Here is an 18,903-nt window from a genome sequence, read left to right as displayed (position 1 = left end):
TGATAAATTAATACACATATACTCGTGGGTTCCTGTGATAAATTAATACACATATACTCGTGGGTTCCTGTGATAAATTAATACACATATGCTCACAAGTCACCACTGTGTTTTCACACCGCGGAGATGTTGCCTAAATTTGGATTGAAGCGCTTCACAGTACAGTTTCTTGTGTCACCAAAGTGCCTAAGATTCTAGCTTCTTCATGTGGAATGTTCCAACTCTCCCTTTGCATTCTTCTATACCTGGCTGTCCCTGTAAAATGATTCCAGCAACTTTGTTGCATGTAAATCAAAGATTGGACACACACACACACACACACACACACACACACACACACACAATATATATATATATGATAGACACTAACAGTTGTTGTGGGTTTTGTATGATTTTGTCACATCTTTCTCTTTAGCATGAGAAACATGAATAATTATCAAATATTACAAAATATATGTTTCTTAAACTCCCAATGTGTTCTACCCTTTGTTTTTGTTCTGTTTTTCAAGACAGGATTTCTCTGGCCTCCAACTCACTGAGAACCACCTGCCTCTGCCTCTGCCTCCTGAGCACTGGGAATAAAGGTGTGAGCCACTATCACCTGGCCCAATATGTCCTATTATTAAGTAATGTGGCCCTCTAATAAAGGTGCTGTCACTCCTAACTCTTTAATATTCTTACTGCTGTGCAAAAAATGTATATGTTTCAGGAATAAATTAGACAGAGTGGGGATAAAAACTGTAATGCCATCCATTGAACTTGAACACGAGTCACAGTGTAGGGGAAAACAGCTTTTTAATTTACAGATTTTATAAGATATAGACTGAGTAAATAATAAATATATCATTGAGGCTATTTTCATTTATTTTGTATTTATAAGCTCTGTCTAATATTTTGCCAATAATGATTCTGCTGAAGGTCTAGAGAAAAAGTCTGTTGGAATACACACTCTTACCATCTGTGTACTATATGTGTTTTAGGTTTCTGAGTTGAGTTTGTTTCCACAATATTAACTCATCCCCCCCCCTTCCATATTGTTGTTGCTTAGTTGGTTTTGCTTCTGATGGGCTCTCATCTGTCTCAGACTGGCTGTGCTCTCATGTAGCTGGGGCTAAGCCTGTATCCCTGTTTCCCTTGCATGTGCCGTGATTACAGGTATATGTCACCATGTCCAGCTACTGTTGACTAGGACTCAGTCCGAACCCAGTTGTAGAAAAGTGACTTTCAAAAAATTACTAAAGAAGAGTTGTCTTTTTCTCTTGTAAAAATTAAAAATGTAGTAAAGCCCTGTTTGAGTGAAGATATTTACCTTATGCCTTCTCCTTTGGGATTCCCTTTGCAATGCTGTGTCTGCCTTCCCTGGTCTTTGCTCTCACTCTGTACTCTGGCCAGCTGTGTGCCTACATAGGCTTCCAGTCTTTGCCTCTGGTGTTTGTAGATTCTGCAATGGTTTATGATTTCTTTCCAATAGCAAAGGGATATATCATAGTTTGACTTAGGGACTCCATTAGCACCATAGCTGAAACATTAGTATTACCAGATTTGAGGGTACTTAACTCTATGAGAACATTTTCTTCGAGATAGACTTTAGTCTCGTTTTAACATACCCAAATCCCAGCACCCATGGGTGATGCTTAACACAAGCTAATCTTGGCCCAGCCTTTTCTGTCTTTTGTTACAGTGAAACACCTAGTGTTTTGTTAAACCATATCACCTGTTCATTTGTTAAATGAGTCACTGACAGACAGGCCAACTTTGTTTTTTTTTTTTTTTCCTTTGGCTTTTAGAGTATAGCCAAGTTCACGGAGCTTGAGTTGAAGGCTTATGCCAAAGCGGGGTCTATTGCTGATGAAGTCCTCTCATCTATTCGAACAGTGGCCGCTTTTGGTGGTGAGAACAAAGAGGTTGAAAGGTTGGTTATTTTGAATGTCTGTTGCTTTCCTGAATTTCTTGAATCAATACTGTTTCCTGCCTTTTTTTTTTTTTTCGTTTTGTACAAAGTGGCAGACCCACTATCCTTTAGAGCAATGGGAGGGATTGTTCAAGAGGTGGATCAGCAAATGTTGATGGGCAGAGTGTTAGAAAAGGTCCAAAGCAGTGTTTTAGGGTTTCAGTTTCCCTTGTAACTCCTGCTTTATAGACCAGGGTGGTCTTGGGCTCATGGTCTCCTGACTCAGTCACCCAAGTGCTAGAATGAAAGGTATGAGCTACCATGCTCAGTACAATGTGCTTTTGGAGATGAGTTTTAGAGAGCCAAATAGGCAAGAAACACTGATGATATAAAAGCAGACATATTATGTAACTCATGCCAACCATCAGCAGCATTTTCTGCCATTAAAGACAATCTTCTGCATTTAGCAAGCATGTCTACATGCTTAACAGACAACAGATTACACAGACAGCACAGAAATGCAACAGACAAGAAAAACTCAGCAAAAGTAAACAAATGATACTCCATCACATCGAAAAGCCCCCAGGCACAACCGAAACAGCTCACAGAAAAGACAGGGAGAAGCTCTATGCAAACTATGCAAATGACAAGGGATTGCTACATAGAATATATAAGGAACTTTTAAAATCTAACTAGTAATGATCAATCCAACTTGAAAGGGAACAATAGGGTTTAAGTAGACACTTTGTTAAAGAAGACACATAGTCAAGTCTATTAAAACAGCTTCATCATGGTGTCTAGCCACCAGGGAAATGCAACTCAAAACCACCCTAGTAAGAATGACTGTTGGAAAATGGTGAACAATAACAAGGCCAATGAGGATACAGAGGAACCCTTGCACACTATTGGTAGACATGAAAATGAGTAGATCTATTATGTAAAACAGCAAAGAAGTTCCTCAACAAATTAAAATAAGAGCAATCATGTGATTCCACAATCCCATTCCTGCGGACATACTCAAAGAAAGTGAAACTAGTCTGTGTAATAGGCATCTGCACATTTGTGTCTACTGTAGTGCTGTTCATAAGAGCTAAGGAGTGGAGACATTAGCATCTGTTAATTGATCACCAGATTAGAATGCTATACCATGAGATCATAAAAGGAACAAAATTTCATTATTTGTAACAATGTGCATAGTTGAGTGAGTAAGGCAGGCTTAGGAAGATCTACACAATTGCATGTACATATGAGGAATCTACAAATATTGATAACATAGACATTAAGAGTAGAATGATGACAGAGACTGCACAGAGCAGTAGGGAAAAATGGAGCAGAGAAAGGGTGGTCAAAGATTTTGAAGCTATGGTCAGTCAGGAGAAAGCACTCTGGCGCTAATACACAGTGCAACTATAGATAGCAATGTGCTGCATATTTCACAAAAGCAAAGAAGAATTTCAAAAAATTTGACTTGGGGAGTTTTGTTTAGTTTTTCACTAGGCAGCCCAGGCTGACTTTGACTTGACATGTAGCCAAGGCTGTCCCTAAACTTGGAATCTTCCCATCTCTGACTCCCTAGGTCTGGAATCACTGGTTGACTTCCCATGCCCAGTTGATAAATGATTGAGACTCTCTCTCTGTCTTTTTCTGTCTGTCTGTCTGTCTGTCTGTCTGTCTGTCTGTCTCTGTCCCTGTCTCTCTCTCTCTCTTTCTCTTTCTCTGTTCGTTCATCCGTCCATCCATTCATCCTGATTTAAACATACAATGTGTACATGCATCAAAGCATCATATTTTATTCCATCATTACATATGATGCCTTGTTTTTGTGTATTAGTAAAAAATTAATTTAATTTACAGTTTCAGAGACTAAAAGGAGCCTGACTCTTGCTTGTCATGCAGCACAAAGGAAACTGGGGCATCTACTAAAATTAGTTGTTCATCTATTGTGCCAATAAAAAAAAGAAAGAAAGAGAAAGAGGAGAGAAAAGGAAGGAAGGACAGCCTGATTCAAATGCAATTCCACTTTAAACATTTTTTTAAACTATACTTTGTCTATTTTATGGGGAAGAAGGGAGGGTTGTGTACTCAGAACAGGAGTGTGAAGGTCAGAGGACAACTCGTAGGAGTCAGATCTCCTCAGGAGTGTGAAGGTCAGAGGACAACTCGTAGGAGTCAGATCTCCTCTTCCACTCTGTGCTTCCTGGAGGTCAAGCTTGCACTGCACTTGGTGCCTTCACTCACTGGGTCATCTTGACATCCCCATAACATTTCTTTAAATGAACATTTTAAATTGAACATTTAATTGAATATATTGTGAAGCTATAGCACTGTTTAATGCACTTAATAACTTTTTTATTTTTTATTTTTTATTTAAGCAAATAAATTTAATACCAGAAAATTATGATAGATCATTCTAAAGACTAATTTTTAGTAAAAGTAAAAACTTAATTTACAAAAATGATACAGTTGTCAAAAATATGATTTTATATTGGGGCAGTGGTGGTACACACCTTTAATCCCAGTACTTGGGAGACAGAGGCAGGCAAATCTCATGAGTTTGAGGCCAGCTGGTCTATACAGCAAGTGGATAGCCAAGGCTACACAGAGAAACCCTGTTTTGGAAAAAAGGAAAAAAGGAAGGAAGGAAGGAAGGAAGGAAGGAAGGAAGGAAGGAAGGAAGGAAGGAAAAAGAAAGAATGCAATTATTTTTGTAATTTAGTTAATTTTTTTTTGAGCTTTTTTGCTGGTTGGTTGGTTGGTTGGTTTTGACACACAATTTCACTATTTGGTCTTCACTGACCTGGAATTCACCATGTGGATTAGTTTAATCTGCTGATTTGGAGATAATTGCCTTGCTTTCTGATGGAAAACATAATATGTATTCCAAAGAAACCTTTTAAACATAACTTTTAATAGCTCCCAAACAAAGGCATTGGTTAAAAAATTGCTCTTGAGGCCAAAGTTATCCCACTGTTTCTCATCGAAGCTGCAACCAACTTCAGAAGGTTTGTTTGGAAGGTTGACTATACTCAGTGAACGATATTCCTCATTGTGAATGCAGACACTGACACAGACAGACAAACAGACCCTCGGGCTCGCTCTCTCTCTCTCTCTCTCTCTCTTTCTCTCTCTCTCTCTCTCTCTCTCCCTTACACACACACACACACACACACACACACACACACACACACACACCCCTACAGGTGCACACACTGTCTCATACACTCACACCAACATTTTAAATGTTATGCCTTGAGCTGCTCAGGCTGGCATTGAGCCAACCTTTTTCTGTTTACAGGTATGAGAAAAATCTTGTGTTTGCCCAGCGCTGGGGAATTTGGAAAGGAATGGTGATGGGCTTCTTCACTGGGTACATGTGGTGTCTCATTTTCTTCTGTTATGCACTGGCCTTCTGGTATGGTTCCACACTTGTCCTAGATGAAGAAGAGTATACACCAGGGACACTGGTCCAGGTACTTGGCTCTTGTTTCCTATATATAGTCTTTCTTGATAGCTTGTCAGAAAAGTCATCATAGCAACCCTGAGAATTAATCCCTTTAATGTCTTAGGCAAGAAAGCCTCAGTAGTTTGCTGAAGTCCATCTGCAGGGCCAACGATATTAGGACACTTTAGTGAAGAGAAGTTAAACCCGTGGGCTGATGAGACCAGCAATTTAATGATTTCCAATTAACTAAAGGTTTTACAGCTGTACAGTAATGATCCTCCAGTGGATCCCAAAAGAAATTATACCATGAAAATGGGAAGTCATTGACCCCTCAGCTAAAGATGAACAGGTCGTAAAAGCGAAGTTGGTAATAGTACAAGATATGTAACATCTTCAACCGAATACGTGGTACAAGCATATTTCACAACTCATTAGTGGGGTGTTATGACACCACGGATGCTATTGCTACTTTAATTTGCAGTGTTCTTTGAGTTATTCACTCCAAAAGCATCTACCCGGCTTTTGCTATGCGCCAGATCCGTCCAAAGCATGGTGGACAAAAATCAAAATCAAGAATAGCAACAACAACAAAACCCAACACGGTTTCCATTTGCCGTGGTGCTGGAAATCGCTTAGTGGAAGGTTTTTAAATAAAATAAAATGTTGCAGCTCAAGATTCTTGATGGAACAGGCACCAGCGGAACAATGAAAAGTACCAGGAGTTCACTACATGAAAGTTTATCGTTTAAAAATCCGCTGTTTATTACAAACACACCCCTAGGCAACCTGGAGAACTCATGCAGTGTCGATAGGAATGAGCATCTGATACATGTCATTCTGAACAAGATAAGGAAGCAACAGAATGGCGTTAAAGTTGTCTTTGTCCTTGATGAATGGACAGCTGGCATAGCTTTGAACTTTGTTGAAAAATATTGTGTGGTAATGCATGTTCAGGTGTTACATAAATTTTGAAAGATAGTATGTAAAGTGTTAATAGTATCATGACCTACCAATTGTCTCTGCAATTTAGATCTATTTTGGCACTCGGAAAAGTTAAAGTGTTGTAGATCTGAGATCTGACTATGAGGTTCTTTCTCCTTATCTATCTAATCGCTTCTAAAGGCTGGTGAGATGCTCTTTCTGCTAAGCACAATGACCTGACTTTGATTCCCCAAGGCTCATAAGGGAGGAGATAACTGACTCAGGCAGGTCCTCCTTTCACCTCCACTATTGCACTGCAGTACACAAGCAGCCTGTAATAAACAAAAACTGTAATGAGAATAATTTAAAAACTGTATGAATTTACCATCTAAGGTGTTAGTAGCTGAAGGTAGCTTTGGTTGTTTACTTTGTAGAAATGCTTTGACTGAGCAAAATTGTTCTTGTATTCTGTGCCTATAAGAAGAAAGGGGAATTTATGAATAAAATGTTCACAGGAGAAATGACTTGGTAAATTGAAAGTTAACTGATACACAGTTCCAATGGAAAGCTCTGAGTGTAAAAGTCCCTGTGTGTCACAGCTTCTGTTGTCAACTTTACGTACCTGGGAAAGGACCCTCAATTGAGAAATTACCTTCATCATATTGGCCTGTGGGCATGTGTGTAGGTCATGGTTTTGATTCATGGTTTTGATTGCTAATTGACCTCACAGGGCACAGACCACTGTGGGCGGTACCAGCCCTGGACAGGTGGTCCTGGGCTGTAGAAGAAAGCAAGCTAAGTAAGTCTTAAGGAACAAGCCAATGGAGAACAAGCATTCCTCTGTGGTCTCTGCTTCAGTTCTTGTCTTTAGATTCCTGTCCCAGCTTCCCTGAATAATAGACTATGACTTAGAAGCTGAGCAAGCCCTATCCTTTCCAGATTGTTTTTGGTCATTGTTTGTCAAATCAAGCTAGAGCACCTTAATAACTGCCTTGGTTGGTTTCCTATTTGTGTGAATAGGCAGCATGACTAAAGCAACTTATGGAAGACAGAGCTTATTGGAGGATTTCAGTTTCAGAGATTGAATCCATGACTGTCATGGTAGAGTGCATGACAGAAGGCAGACACTAGAATAGTAGCTAAGAAATTACGTCTTGTTCTTCAAACATAAGAGAAGGGGGCAGGGAGAGGGAGAGAGAAAGAGAATTAAATGGGTAATGGCTTAGGCTTTTGAAACCTCAAAGCCCACACCCAGTGACACACTTCCTCCAACAAGACCACACCTCCTAATCCTTCCTAAATAGTTCCAACAACTGTTGGAAGCATTCAAACATACAAGCCTATCAAGCTCATTCTCATTCAACCACCATAGCAACTAGGTTCTGGTTTTATGGTTCTCCTTTTAAAGTTTCTTGGGGATTCAACCATGAGACCATCTGTCATATATGTTCAGTCTGCCACCCACATGTTATAAGTAGCCAAAGAAAGCTATGAACACAGCCAGAAAAATTTCTAAACTTTCTTAAAATATTGAGATTTTGAGGGGCACTTCTTTGTTTTGTAACTTGATTGTTTGGACTTTGAAGTTGGCGACATTGGTTGAACATACCTGCTGGATCTTCCCTGAGGAGTTTGTCATTTCAGTGGATGGTTTTTAAAGTACCACTGTGTAGACATGGCATACTGTGTGTCTCTAATGTTTTAATCATAAATTATTATCCTCTTATTCTCAACTTCTTGCTATAATGCTCTGGTTATACCTTGCCTGGATAGTGCTTCTTTTAATTGATAATCTCTCCCCCCCCTCTCGTGTGTGTGTGTGTGTGTGTGTGTGTGTGTGTGTGAGAGAGAGAGAGAGAGAAAGAGAGAGAGAGAGAGAGAGAGAGAGAGAGAGAGAGAGAGAGAGAGTGCTCTTGGTTATATTTCTACACAGCAATTTTGAAAGCTGAGTACTCTTGAATTTCTTGAGTTGAGTTCAATGTTTTAAGCCACTAAACTAATTAACAATCAAATTAATTTAGCACATTTTGTGGTGCACAAAATTATTATGACTGCATTGGGTGTAAATGAGAAGCAGCTCACATAGATTACTGTAATTAGTATCACTTGTGTACAGATAAAAACTTGCTTTCTGGTTTATTAGGGAAAGATGAAGAGGAACTAAATGAGCGGGAAACCTTGGGGTTTTTGTTTACATTTCGGATTTCAATAATAAAGAATAACAGTGGTAATAGGAAATAATATTCCCTCGGTACATATAAGGCAACAGGCACTGAGCAAGGTATTTAATGTAATTACCATAAATAATATGCATTACTTCATTCTGTGATTGGTACCATCTACTACAAAAATGAAAGGCAGTCATGAGGTTAAGAAATGTGTTCTAGATGGCATCAAGTATGATTTGAACTCAGGTCTCAGTGACTTAGCCAGCTTTCCTTTCCCCAGATCTGTTGTAAGAGACACAGATCATAGCTCCCTCTAAGGGTGCTCCATGCATTGCCTGCTCCCTAGAGTTTCTCTTCTTACCTTTCTGTGCACAGGGATAGAGCTATGGTATTTCTGGTGAGAACGTCTTGCCTAGGATGTGTGCTGTCTACTGCAATCATTGGACATGAGTCTGTCTTCTCTCACTCTTGGCTTCTCTAACAACCTGCACAGAGAGAATCGTTTGAGGCAATGGCTTTTCTGTAAATCCAGGCTAAGCAAAGAATTGACCCCTGGTCTTCAAAATGAAGACTCCATTCCTTATCCATTGTTTTTCCATGAATACACTTTTATTGGGACATAGCCATGGCCATTTATTTACACATTGCTACACTCGCGTATGTACCATGTGGTCTGTGTACATATGGATTCAGAACTCATGTGGCCTGAACTATTTACTAGTTGGGTTTTACAGAATGTGTTTGCTGGGCTCAGATATAGGGCATAGGACGAGTTGCTTTGCTGATGTGGGAGGTCGCTGGAGAGGGTGGTCTTTAAATATCTTTGCCAAGAACTGTTGTTATCTGCCTGTTTACACCGTTCACTCACGTCTTCCATGATGTAAATGCGGGAAAAGAGGTATTTAAAAGTATAACTATGGAGAAATGCTTTACAAAGAAAAAAAGTTATATACTTCTGAAAAGCCCATAAACTGCTTAACTTTAAAAATATTTCTGAGAAATCTTAAGAATTCATAAGGACACCTGGTAAATGTTATTATCTACAAATTGGCAAAAATGTATGCAAACTATGTGTTTTTTTTTTTTCAGATTTTCCTCTGTGTCATATTAGCAGCTATGAATATTGGCCATGCATCTTCTTGCTTGGAAATCTTCTCCACTGGGTGTTCAGCAGCTACCAATATTTTTCAAACAATAGACAGGGTACGTAAAAGTCAAAGAAATAGTTAATGGGGTATGTCCTTGGATGGGTCCTAATAGCTGGGAACCAGCCTGTGAGTTAGGACACCTTATGTCTCTGCTGTCATACTTATACTGGGAGATGCCCATTAAAACAAAAGAAACAGTTTCCTTGAGACAGGGTCTCACCACATTGTCCTGGCTAGTCTGGTACTCAGCTCAGGTAGTCCTGAGATCCACCTGCCTCTGGTTTGTGTGTGTACGGGGTTGGGGGATGGGGTGGGCAGGGAGTATTAAAGGTGTGTACTACCACACATAGCAAGAAGTAAACATTTAAAGATAACATTAGACAGTACTAAGTCCAATAAAAGAGATAGGACCAAGTGTTATGACTGGCTAGTGGGAGGAATCTTTAAACTGGGGCCATGGGAAGTAAGAACAAAAAGGGAATTCCTGGTTGTGAAACATCTAGGTTGGGAAAGAACTTGGTGAACTCAAGGAGTTAAGAAAGTCGAATGGGAGTGAACAAAGTCATCCTGGGCAAAGGTCGGGGGAATGGGAAAAGCCTATGATCATGTCTATGAGCCTGGATGTCCTAGCAGGAAGTCTCTTTAAATTTATAAAGGACCGCGGTACCCCTGGGTGGATTTTGTTGGTTAATTTATGAACATTCATTGACAATCCTGTCAGGTAACCATAGACCAAAAACAGAAGGGAGAAGATAGGACTCTGTTCTTTTTTTCTCTTTGAGAAAATGTCATGAACCAAGAGCCATGGGTCACCTGAACTATGAGTGGGTTTTCGTTGTTGTTGCTGTTGCTGTTGTTTTTGTTTTTGGCTACAATGAAATGCTATCTACCTGAGGAAGCTGTTTTGTGTTCTGAGTTCCGTGGCCAGGAATATTTTGATATTTTCCCTTTGAAAAAGATTTTTGTTTTTGTTATTGTTTTTGTTTTTTATTGTGTGTGCGGATATGTGTCTATCTGTCTGTCTGTGCATGTGAGTAGAGGTTAGAAATGCTAGACTTCCTGGAGTTGAGTCATGAGCCTCCCATTGTGGGAGCTGGGAACCAAATGTGGGTCCTCTGAAAGGCAAGTAACAACTGGGCCATCTCTCCAGCCCTTTGACCTTTTCTTTTCTTTTTTAAAAATTTATTTATTTTATGTTTGTGACTACACTGTAGCTGTCTTCAAACACACCAGAAGAGGGCTTCAGATCCCATTACAGATGGTCGTGAGCCACCATGTGGTTGCTGGGATTTGAACTCAGGACCTCTGGAAGAGCAGTCAGTGCTCTTAATGGCTAAGTCATCTCTTTGAGCTCCTTTGAGCTTTTCTCATGGCCTCGAATCAATTGATGCCTGCAAAGCTTCCCTGAAAACAACTGAGAATTAAGGCATTTACATTTTATTTTTTGATCCTTATTTAAACACTTGAGAAAAAGAAAATAGATTCCATTATATTCCCTGATGGGGCTATGGTCATGATTCCTATTCTAGTGTGGACGATGAACAAAATTGAACCTGGAGTGTCCTAAGAGGAAGAGGTGACCCTCTTCTTTGGTTAACCAGAATGATTGCTTTAGATAAGTCTCATTAGTAACAGCAGAGTGAGGGCAGGGTACAGTTGCAAGCTGGTGATATTTTGTGGACACTTAATTTTACTTTGTCATCTTCATTGACTGCCAAATGTAGAGGGCTACTAGCCCCAGCCTAGTTCACCAGCTATATTACTCTCAGAGGTCCCCCCTGTCTAACTAGAGCATAAGAACAATGTAAATGCAAAGGGTACATTAAAACACTTCACCTCCCATCATCTCAATAATATAATACTAACCATATTAACATTTTATAGTGCGTCAATAAACAATGGTTTAATAATATTATATAATATTAGCAATATATAAGTTTAAATAATGTAATGAATAATGGTAAATAAATAAAACTCTGCTATTGTATCAAAGTTACATTCAATAATAATATGTAGTCATATAATAATAACCCAGCAGCCTCAACAGTAGTACCTGGTATCACTCTTGTAGATATGGAATATGAAAACAATTTATCTTTAGCACATCTCTGCAATATTTTGGCCAGAAAGATTGTGCCTTAAAATTTTTATTAAATTTATTCATTTTACTTTTTTGTGTATTTTGCTTGCATGTATGTGTGTGCACTGCACGCATCCTTGGTGCCTGTGGAAGTCCAATGAGAAAGAGACTAGCAAGTGCTCTTAACTACTGAGATATCTCTTTGTGCGTTAACTAACGTCAAGATGGATACGACATGTGTGTGACATGCATTGTCACACGAACAATTATCTTTGTATTGCACTCCAGCAACCTGTCATTGACTGCATGTCAGGAGACGGCTACAAGCTAGACCGAATCAAGGGTGAAATTGAGTTCCACAATGTGACCTTCCATTATCCTTCTAGGCCAGACGTGAAGGTAAGTGTCTACCTCTGGCCTGATGGTGTCTATTCTTGAGTTATTCCTTTTCAGATCCACACACTGTTTTCTAAGTGCTGACTCAGTTTCCTGGAACAGAGGACAGAAATGGGTTTCTGTGGAAGTGTCCTTTGGTATTGTGCCAACTTAAGGACACAGCGTCTTTCCTAGTGATGATTATAATGTGCAAATCTCTCTGGGTGGAACACAGTCTGGCACGAGGCTCAGGCTGAGTCATGTGGTCCTCTGTTGACATGAGTGGCAGGTCCTGCCGTTCTAGTTATGTGGTAAGGCAATCAAAACAGTCAAGTAGCTCGGCTTCCAATCACCACCTCCTCGGACACCACAGAAGGTGGCAGAGGGAGGGAGGCCGTGTGACCAGCAAAGTGCATAGCTGTGAGCAGTTTCGCATTCGTCCTCATAGGACGGCCACCTGGTGCTGTTGCTGTCTTGCGTCTTGTGCGCAGCGGTTGTCCAGGGCACACAGTGAGGGAAGCATACTGTTTCCTAGAACCTATGGAGCAATATCAGTAGAAGTAACTCCACTCTCTAGGAAACTCCAATCAGCTCTCTTGAAAGAACTGGCTTTGAAATAATGCTTGTATCCATCCAGAACTTAGCATCTTTGCTTTCCTTTTAGTAATAATATTTCTGTTATACTCACAAAAAATAAATCATAGTTTCACCTGCTAACATTCAGCCCATGCCCTAGTTTTAGACCTAGAAACACAGCACACATATTAGGCGAACGTAACCAAGTAGTATACCATTCGAACATACCGTCTTCAGATTGGTTTACTTCTGACCTTTACTCTATGAATTATCATTGCACTTGTGATTTACAAGAGCTTCTTATTTAACTGATTGAGATTAACTCCTTGAGATATCCTAGTATGTCAGATGTATTTTAAATTAGATTTTGAGGCATAAATTTGAAGGTGACCCTTGCTTATTTACCAGTGTTGTCACATTATCATTTTTATTGTTGGGTATAGCCATTAAGCAACATGTTAGCGGTAAAGCCTCTTTCCTGAAGTCTTTTGTTGTTGATGGATGTATGTGTACAGTGCTATGGGCCATATGTGAACACGAATACACATCCACGCTCATGCTGGAGGGATGGATACACAACACAAATCCCCAAGAAGCATGCCTTGTAAGGCCTCATTGCTTGGTTAAGTGCCCAGTAATGTTATGAACTTTTTAAAAAAATATGTTCTTTCCTCCCCAGATTTTAGATAACCTCAGCATGGTCATAAAGCCAGGGGAAACGACGGCTCTGGTGGGATCCAGTGGGGCTGGGAAGAGTACAGCATTACAGCTCATTCAGAGATTCTATGACCCCTGTGAAGGCATGGTGTGTATCTTCCCGAAACTTCTCAACGTGGAGGGGCAAGGGAATGCAAGTGGTAGTGTTGTCAAAAAAATTGATTTTTTGAATTACTATTATTTAACATTTTTCTATAATGCTTTCTTCCTTTCTTTCTTTTGGGGGGATTTGTTTACATTTATAATTTCAACTGCTTTGAGCAGCAAAGTGTTATTTGGTGAACCAGATTTCAAAGCAAGATTTACTATAAAGCACACATACAAGATAGAGGCTATTGCTTACTTTTATTGTATCTTTTGAAGTCCCCCCACCATGCTTTTGTGATACAAGCCAAAAGGCAATAAACACGTTCAAAGTCTGGTGAACAACTGGTTACTCTCCCGGGAAATTTAAAAAGTGCCCACTCTGAGGCTAGCAGTGAGAAATTGACTTTTATGCTACCTGTGTTTCTACACTGAATTTCTTACAGCTAAACTCAAACTCAGTTGCACACTGACATCCTTGTACAACAGGCACACCCTCCGTGGAAACGGTTTCTATTCTAGTCTTCTTAGACTCTGGTGTTTTCCCCAGTGGCCAAGCATCACCTAACTTTATGATTCCGAAGCTTGAAGGACACCAAGCTGTGTGATGCTCTTCTGCCCTCTAGGTGACTCTGGACGGCCATGACATTCGCTCTCTTAACATCCGGTGGCTGAGAGATCAAATCGGGATCGTGGAACAGGAGCCCGTTCTGTTCTCCACCACTATCGCAGAAAACATCCGTTTTGGCAGAGAAGATGCAACAATGGAAGACATAGTCCAAGCTGCCAAGGATGCTAATGCATACAACTTCATTATGGCCCTGCCGCAGGTACCTACAGTCCAGGGTAGTACAGGGGTCATCAATTAGTCCCTTTCAGTTGAATCCTCAGTCCTTAAATTCTTAAGAATTTGTGCTCTACATTTGCCTGGAAATGTCCCATGTTTTTCCTCTCATGTGAAAATACATTGTTTAAATGGTTGCCATCTACAAAAGTGGAGCTCTACCTTTTAAAATGTCCTTTTGATGTAGATATAGTTTCTTGGTCTGCCTACTGAGCACATGTTGAAAATTTTTTACAATATTTGTCATGAAGCAATGCTCGAGAAACGTTTTCTTGCTTGTTAATCACTTTTCAGTTACTATGACAAAATACCCAAGAATAACAAGTTATCAGAAGGAGCTTTTGCTCAGGCATATGGTTTCAGAGGCTCCAGTCAAAGGTCAGCTGTTTCCCTTGCTCGTGGCAAGAAAGAACATCACCGTGGGGGAGTATGTAGCAGACCACAGCAGCTCACCTTTCAGAAGTCAGGAAGCAAAAAGAGAGAGAGGAAGGGCTAGAGTCCTGATGTCTCTTTCAAGGGTATAGTCCCCCTGGCCCCTCCCTGGCTCAGTAGACCAACTTCCTTTCACAAAGTTACTTTTAAAGGTTCTATGGATCAATAATGCCACAAGGTGGTTAAAAGAAAATAAACCTTGATAACAAGTAACTTCAGAGAGGAAGGATTTACTCTAACAGTTTGAGGATAGGGTCCAACATGGCAGAGATAGCATGGCGTGTGAACTTGACGTGGTCGATCACACTTGTTTGTGGATAGGAGATTGAGAAAGATGACTGCTCATGCTGAGCTGGTTTTTCACTTGGTTTTTCATCCCAGCTCATGGGCTAGTAGTCAGCCACATGGGTGGCCCTTCTCTTCACAGATTACCATTTTGGGAAGTGCCCTCCAAAGTACTCAAAAGTGTGTCTCCTAGGTGGTTTCAAATCCATCAAGTTGGCAACATTAGCCATTGCAGAGAACATTGAAGATCTAAATCATAACCACCACTGTCCTTCTGCTTCAGTTTTCTTATGCTTACACAGCTTAACTACTGTGCTTTTAGACCAGAATCTCGCAAATTCAAGAGTTTCTCAGTATGTCTCCATTTTGTATGATCACCATGTCTATATTTGACATGATGACCTTTAAGTCACAGGACGATTACTAATGATATATGCATGGCTTTTAAGACATTGTGGGCTTTGTTCTAGTACTTCAGGTGTATTCGCTCATTTAACCCTCATAACTACTTTTCCGGGTAGCAACTACTATTATGTCCATCTTCAGATGAAGAATGAGGTTCTGTGAGGTCAAATTCTATATATTCAAAGTCACAGCAGGTCCAGTTCCAGAGAAAGTGACCTTGAATAGATCCCATTCACCCTTTGTCTTAGGGTTTTATTGCTGTGAGGAGACACCATGACCACAGCAACCCTTATAAATGACAACATTCAATTAGTGCTGGCTTACAGTTTAGAGGTTTAGTTCATTATGTTCATGGCACGAAGCATGGTGACAGAATGGTGCTGGAGAGGTAGCTGAGAGTTATGTATATGGACCCAAAGTTAGCTGGAAGATAGAAAGCCACTGGGTCTGGCTTGAGCTTCTGAAACCTCAAAGCCCTCCCCGAGTGACATACTTCCTCCAATAAGACCATGCCTACTCCAACAAGGCCACACATCCTAATCCTTTCAAATAATGCTTCACCCTACGAGTTTATGGAAGCTATTTTCATTCAAATGCCACACCTTCTAAATCACAGTTTTGAATAGTGTTGTCATTATGAGGATGCTATAGTCTAGTAGCTAATGAGAATAACGCCTCAAACCTACTTCTCCACCTTCTAGCTTTATGGTAGGCTTGTTTAACCCTTTGTGTTCAGAATTTCCTTGTTCAACCATTAAATCAAATAATAATACTTGCTTTCTGGGGTTCTGTGAGGACTACATGAGAAGATAGATGTAGAATTTCAGCACCATGCTTTTTTATGGACCATAAGGAGCTCAGCCCCTATTGGCTGATACTGAGAAAGTCAAGAGCCTAACTTCTAACACGCCATTGTTAAATTTCAGTGTGCACTTTGTTCTGTGAGATACTCAGTCAGGACTTGCTGTAACAGCAGGAGTATGAAACCAGCTTCATCTTTCCTTCACAGTATAAAGACAGCTTTAGTACTGTGGTTTACTTTTGCGTTCAGCGGGAGAAAAAGAGATAAGACCGTGCAATGTGACTTAATTCCCTGGGACAGATTTTCAAGACTGATCAATTTTCATTTTGGCTGACAATTTTTATTTGAGCGTGTACTAAAAGAGAACATCCACACAATTCAATGCATTAATTATCCCACATACAAATATTGATTGGTTAGTTCTTTCAGAAAGGGGTATTTCTTGCAGTAAGAGTTGAACCTATAAAAATTCACACTGGAGAGAAAAAGTTAGAAGGGATACTGACTGGATCGGTGTCTGAGGCCATCAATTTCGTCTTCCTCATGATTCCTAGCAATTTGACACCCTTGTTGGAGAAGGAGGAGGCCAGATGAGTGGTGGTCAGAAGCAAAGAGTAGCCATTGCCCGAGCCCTCATACGGAATCCCAAGATCTTGCTTCTGGATATGGCTACCTCAGCACTGGACAATGAGAGTGAAGCTAGAGTACAAGAAGCATTGAATAAGGTTTGTGCAGAGTCAATTCATTTTTACAGGCCCTTCAAGGAGGAAATAATACTAACAGGTCAGTATATTCAGTCTGAAAACTTATGAAATACTGACCAATTACCATCTACTTGGTGTTGAATAGGACATAATTGTGATTTATTCACCAAAGTTGCAAAATAAAATTAAAACCCACATGAAGTGCAGCATGATTTAATCCCCATTTTATTAAGCTATTGATTAATTACCACAAGAAGGTCAATCTGTGTTGTGATTTATGGCTACAAGAAACCATTGCGTATTTCTGATATATGCACAACCTGTATAAGGATACCCCTAGGGTCCAAAGCTGATCTCCTCATGGACTCAGCGATAGTATGAGGTTGGCATTGGCTCTATCCTATAGTCTTGTTTAAAGATATATCTTGTCTTCTTACAGATCCAACATGGGCATACAATCATCTCAGTTGCCCATCGCCTGTCAACAGTCAGAGCTGCAGATGTGATCATTGGGTTTGAGCATGGAGTAGCTGTGGAAAGAGGCACCCATGAAGAGCTGCTAGAAAGAAAAGGTGTCTACTTCATGCTTGTGACCCTGCAAAGCCAAGGAGATAATGCTCACAAAGAAACGAGCATAATGGGCAAGTACCTCTTCCTCTTTGGCTTGTATAGTATACAACTTATTATTATATATAACATACTAAATAATTAATATTCATGATGCTGGCTGAATTTACATGCTTGTAAATGTGCATTACTTATTCTGGCAAAGCCCAGAAAACATTATGCAGTTGATAAGGGAAAAAAAATAACACAAAGAAGGCTAAGTTATCTGATTGAATCACCGAGCTAACTAAACCCAAGGTCTTTTGCTTTCAATTCTACCTTTTTTTTTTTTTAAAGTAGAACAGGCTGCCTAGATATGTCAGGCATATGAAGGATTCTCCTTATTATTGCATGGATTAAACAATGACTAAATGTTTTGCACTTATTTTCAAATGGAGACAGATACTCCAGACCTTACTATGCCTTCTTTTTCTCAATTCGAACTTTCAGACGTCATGGTTGTGCTGAGCTGATTAATCAACCACATTTTACTTCCTCCACCATCTCCCATGGGGACTCATGCACAGCACTGGGCCTAACTGTTGCCTATGTTTAACACATGAAATCTAAGAAGGTTTTGAAAATTTGTTGGATGTTTCAGGGTGTACCAACTCTGAGTTTTCATTAACTTTTTTAAAAATGTATTTATTTATATTCCAGCCATTGCCCCCCCTTCCTTCACCCCCCACAGTTCCTCATCCCATTCCTCCTCCCCCTTGCCTCCAAGAAGGTACCTCTTCCCCCATCAGACCTCCCCCTTTCCTGGGGCCTCAAGTCTCCCAAGGATTAAGTGCATCTCCCACTGAGGCCAGACCAGGCAGACCTCTGCTGTGCATGTGCTGGGGTCTGAGTAGGGATGCGGGTGGGGGCCTCAGACCAGCCAGTATGCTCTTGGTTGGTGGCTCAGTCTCTGGGAGTTCCCTGGGGTCTGGGTTAGTTGACACTGCTGGTCTTTCTATGTGGTCTCCCTCCCTTTCAGCTTCTTCAATCCTTCACATAATTCAACCATAGGGGTCCCCAACTTCAGTCCAATGGTTGTGTGTAAGTGTCTGCCTCTGTCTCAGTCAGTTGCTGGTAGTTCCTCTCAGAGGACAGCTATATTAGGCTCCCATCTGTAAGCACATCATAGCATCAGTAATAGTGTCAGGCTTTGGAGCTTCCCCTTGAGATGGATACCAAGTTGGGCAGGTCACTGGACTGCCTTTCTCTCGGTCTCTTCTCAATTTTTCTTCCTGGAATTCTTTTAGACGGGAACAATTCTGGGTCAGAAATTTTGACTGTGGGTTAGTAACCCTGTCCCTCCACTTTGAATTCCCTCTCCCAGTTGTTAAACACTGAGTTCTGAGAGCCTTTTACCTCCCAGGTCTCTGGTACTTTCTAGATGGTACCCCCTTCTCCCTCCCCCACCCAAGGTTGCATATTT

The 18,903-nt window shown here is 40.4% G+C and overlaps 1 protein-coding gene across 5 annotated transcripts in view; it reads left to right on the top strand.

The window, feature by feature from the left end:
• Positions 1-18,903, top strand: part of Abcb11 (ATP binding cassette subfamily B member 11) — a 95,416-nt gene that overhangs the window by 37,745 nt on the left and 38,768 nt on the right. For all 5 annotated transcript variants that reach the window (NM_001431473.1, NM_031760.2, XM_087654663.1 and 2 more), the window contains 8 exon segments: positions 1,788-1,912; positions 5,187-5,361; positions 9,512-9,625; positions 11,939-12,049; positions 13,281-13,406; positions 14,029-14,232; positions 16,725-16,895; positions 17,314-17,515. In NM_001431473.1, the coding sequence (NP_001418402.1) occupies positions 1,788-1,912; positions 5,187-5,361; positions 9,512-9,625; positions 11,939-12,049; positions 13,281-13,406; positions 14,029-14,232; positions 16,725-16,895; positions 17,314-17,515 (1,228 nt within the window).

Source organism: Rattus norvegicus, chromosome 3 (genome assembly GCF_021556685.1).
Source record: "Rattus norvegicus strain SHRSP/BbbUtx chromosome 3, alternate assembly SHRSP_T2T, whole genome shotgun sequence".
In the NCBI taxonomy this organism is placed as follows: domain Eukaryota; kingdom Metazoa; phylum Chordata; class Mammalia; order Rodentia; family Muridae; genus Rattus; species Rattus norvegicus.
The sequence above is the reverse complement of the archived record's forward strand: the minus strand, read 5'-3'. Positions and strand labels throughout refer to the sequence as shown.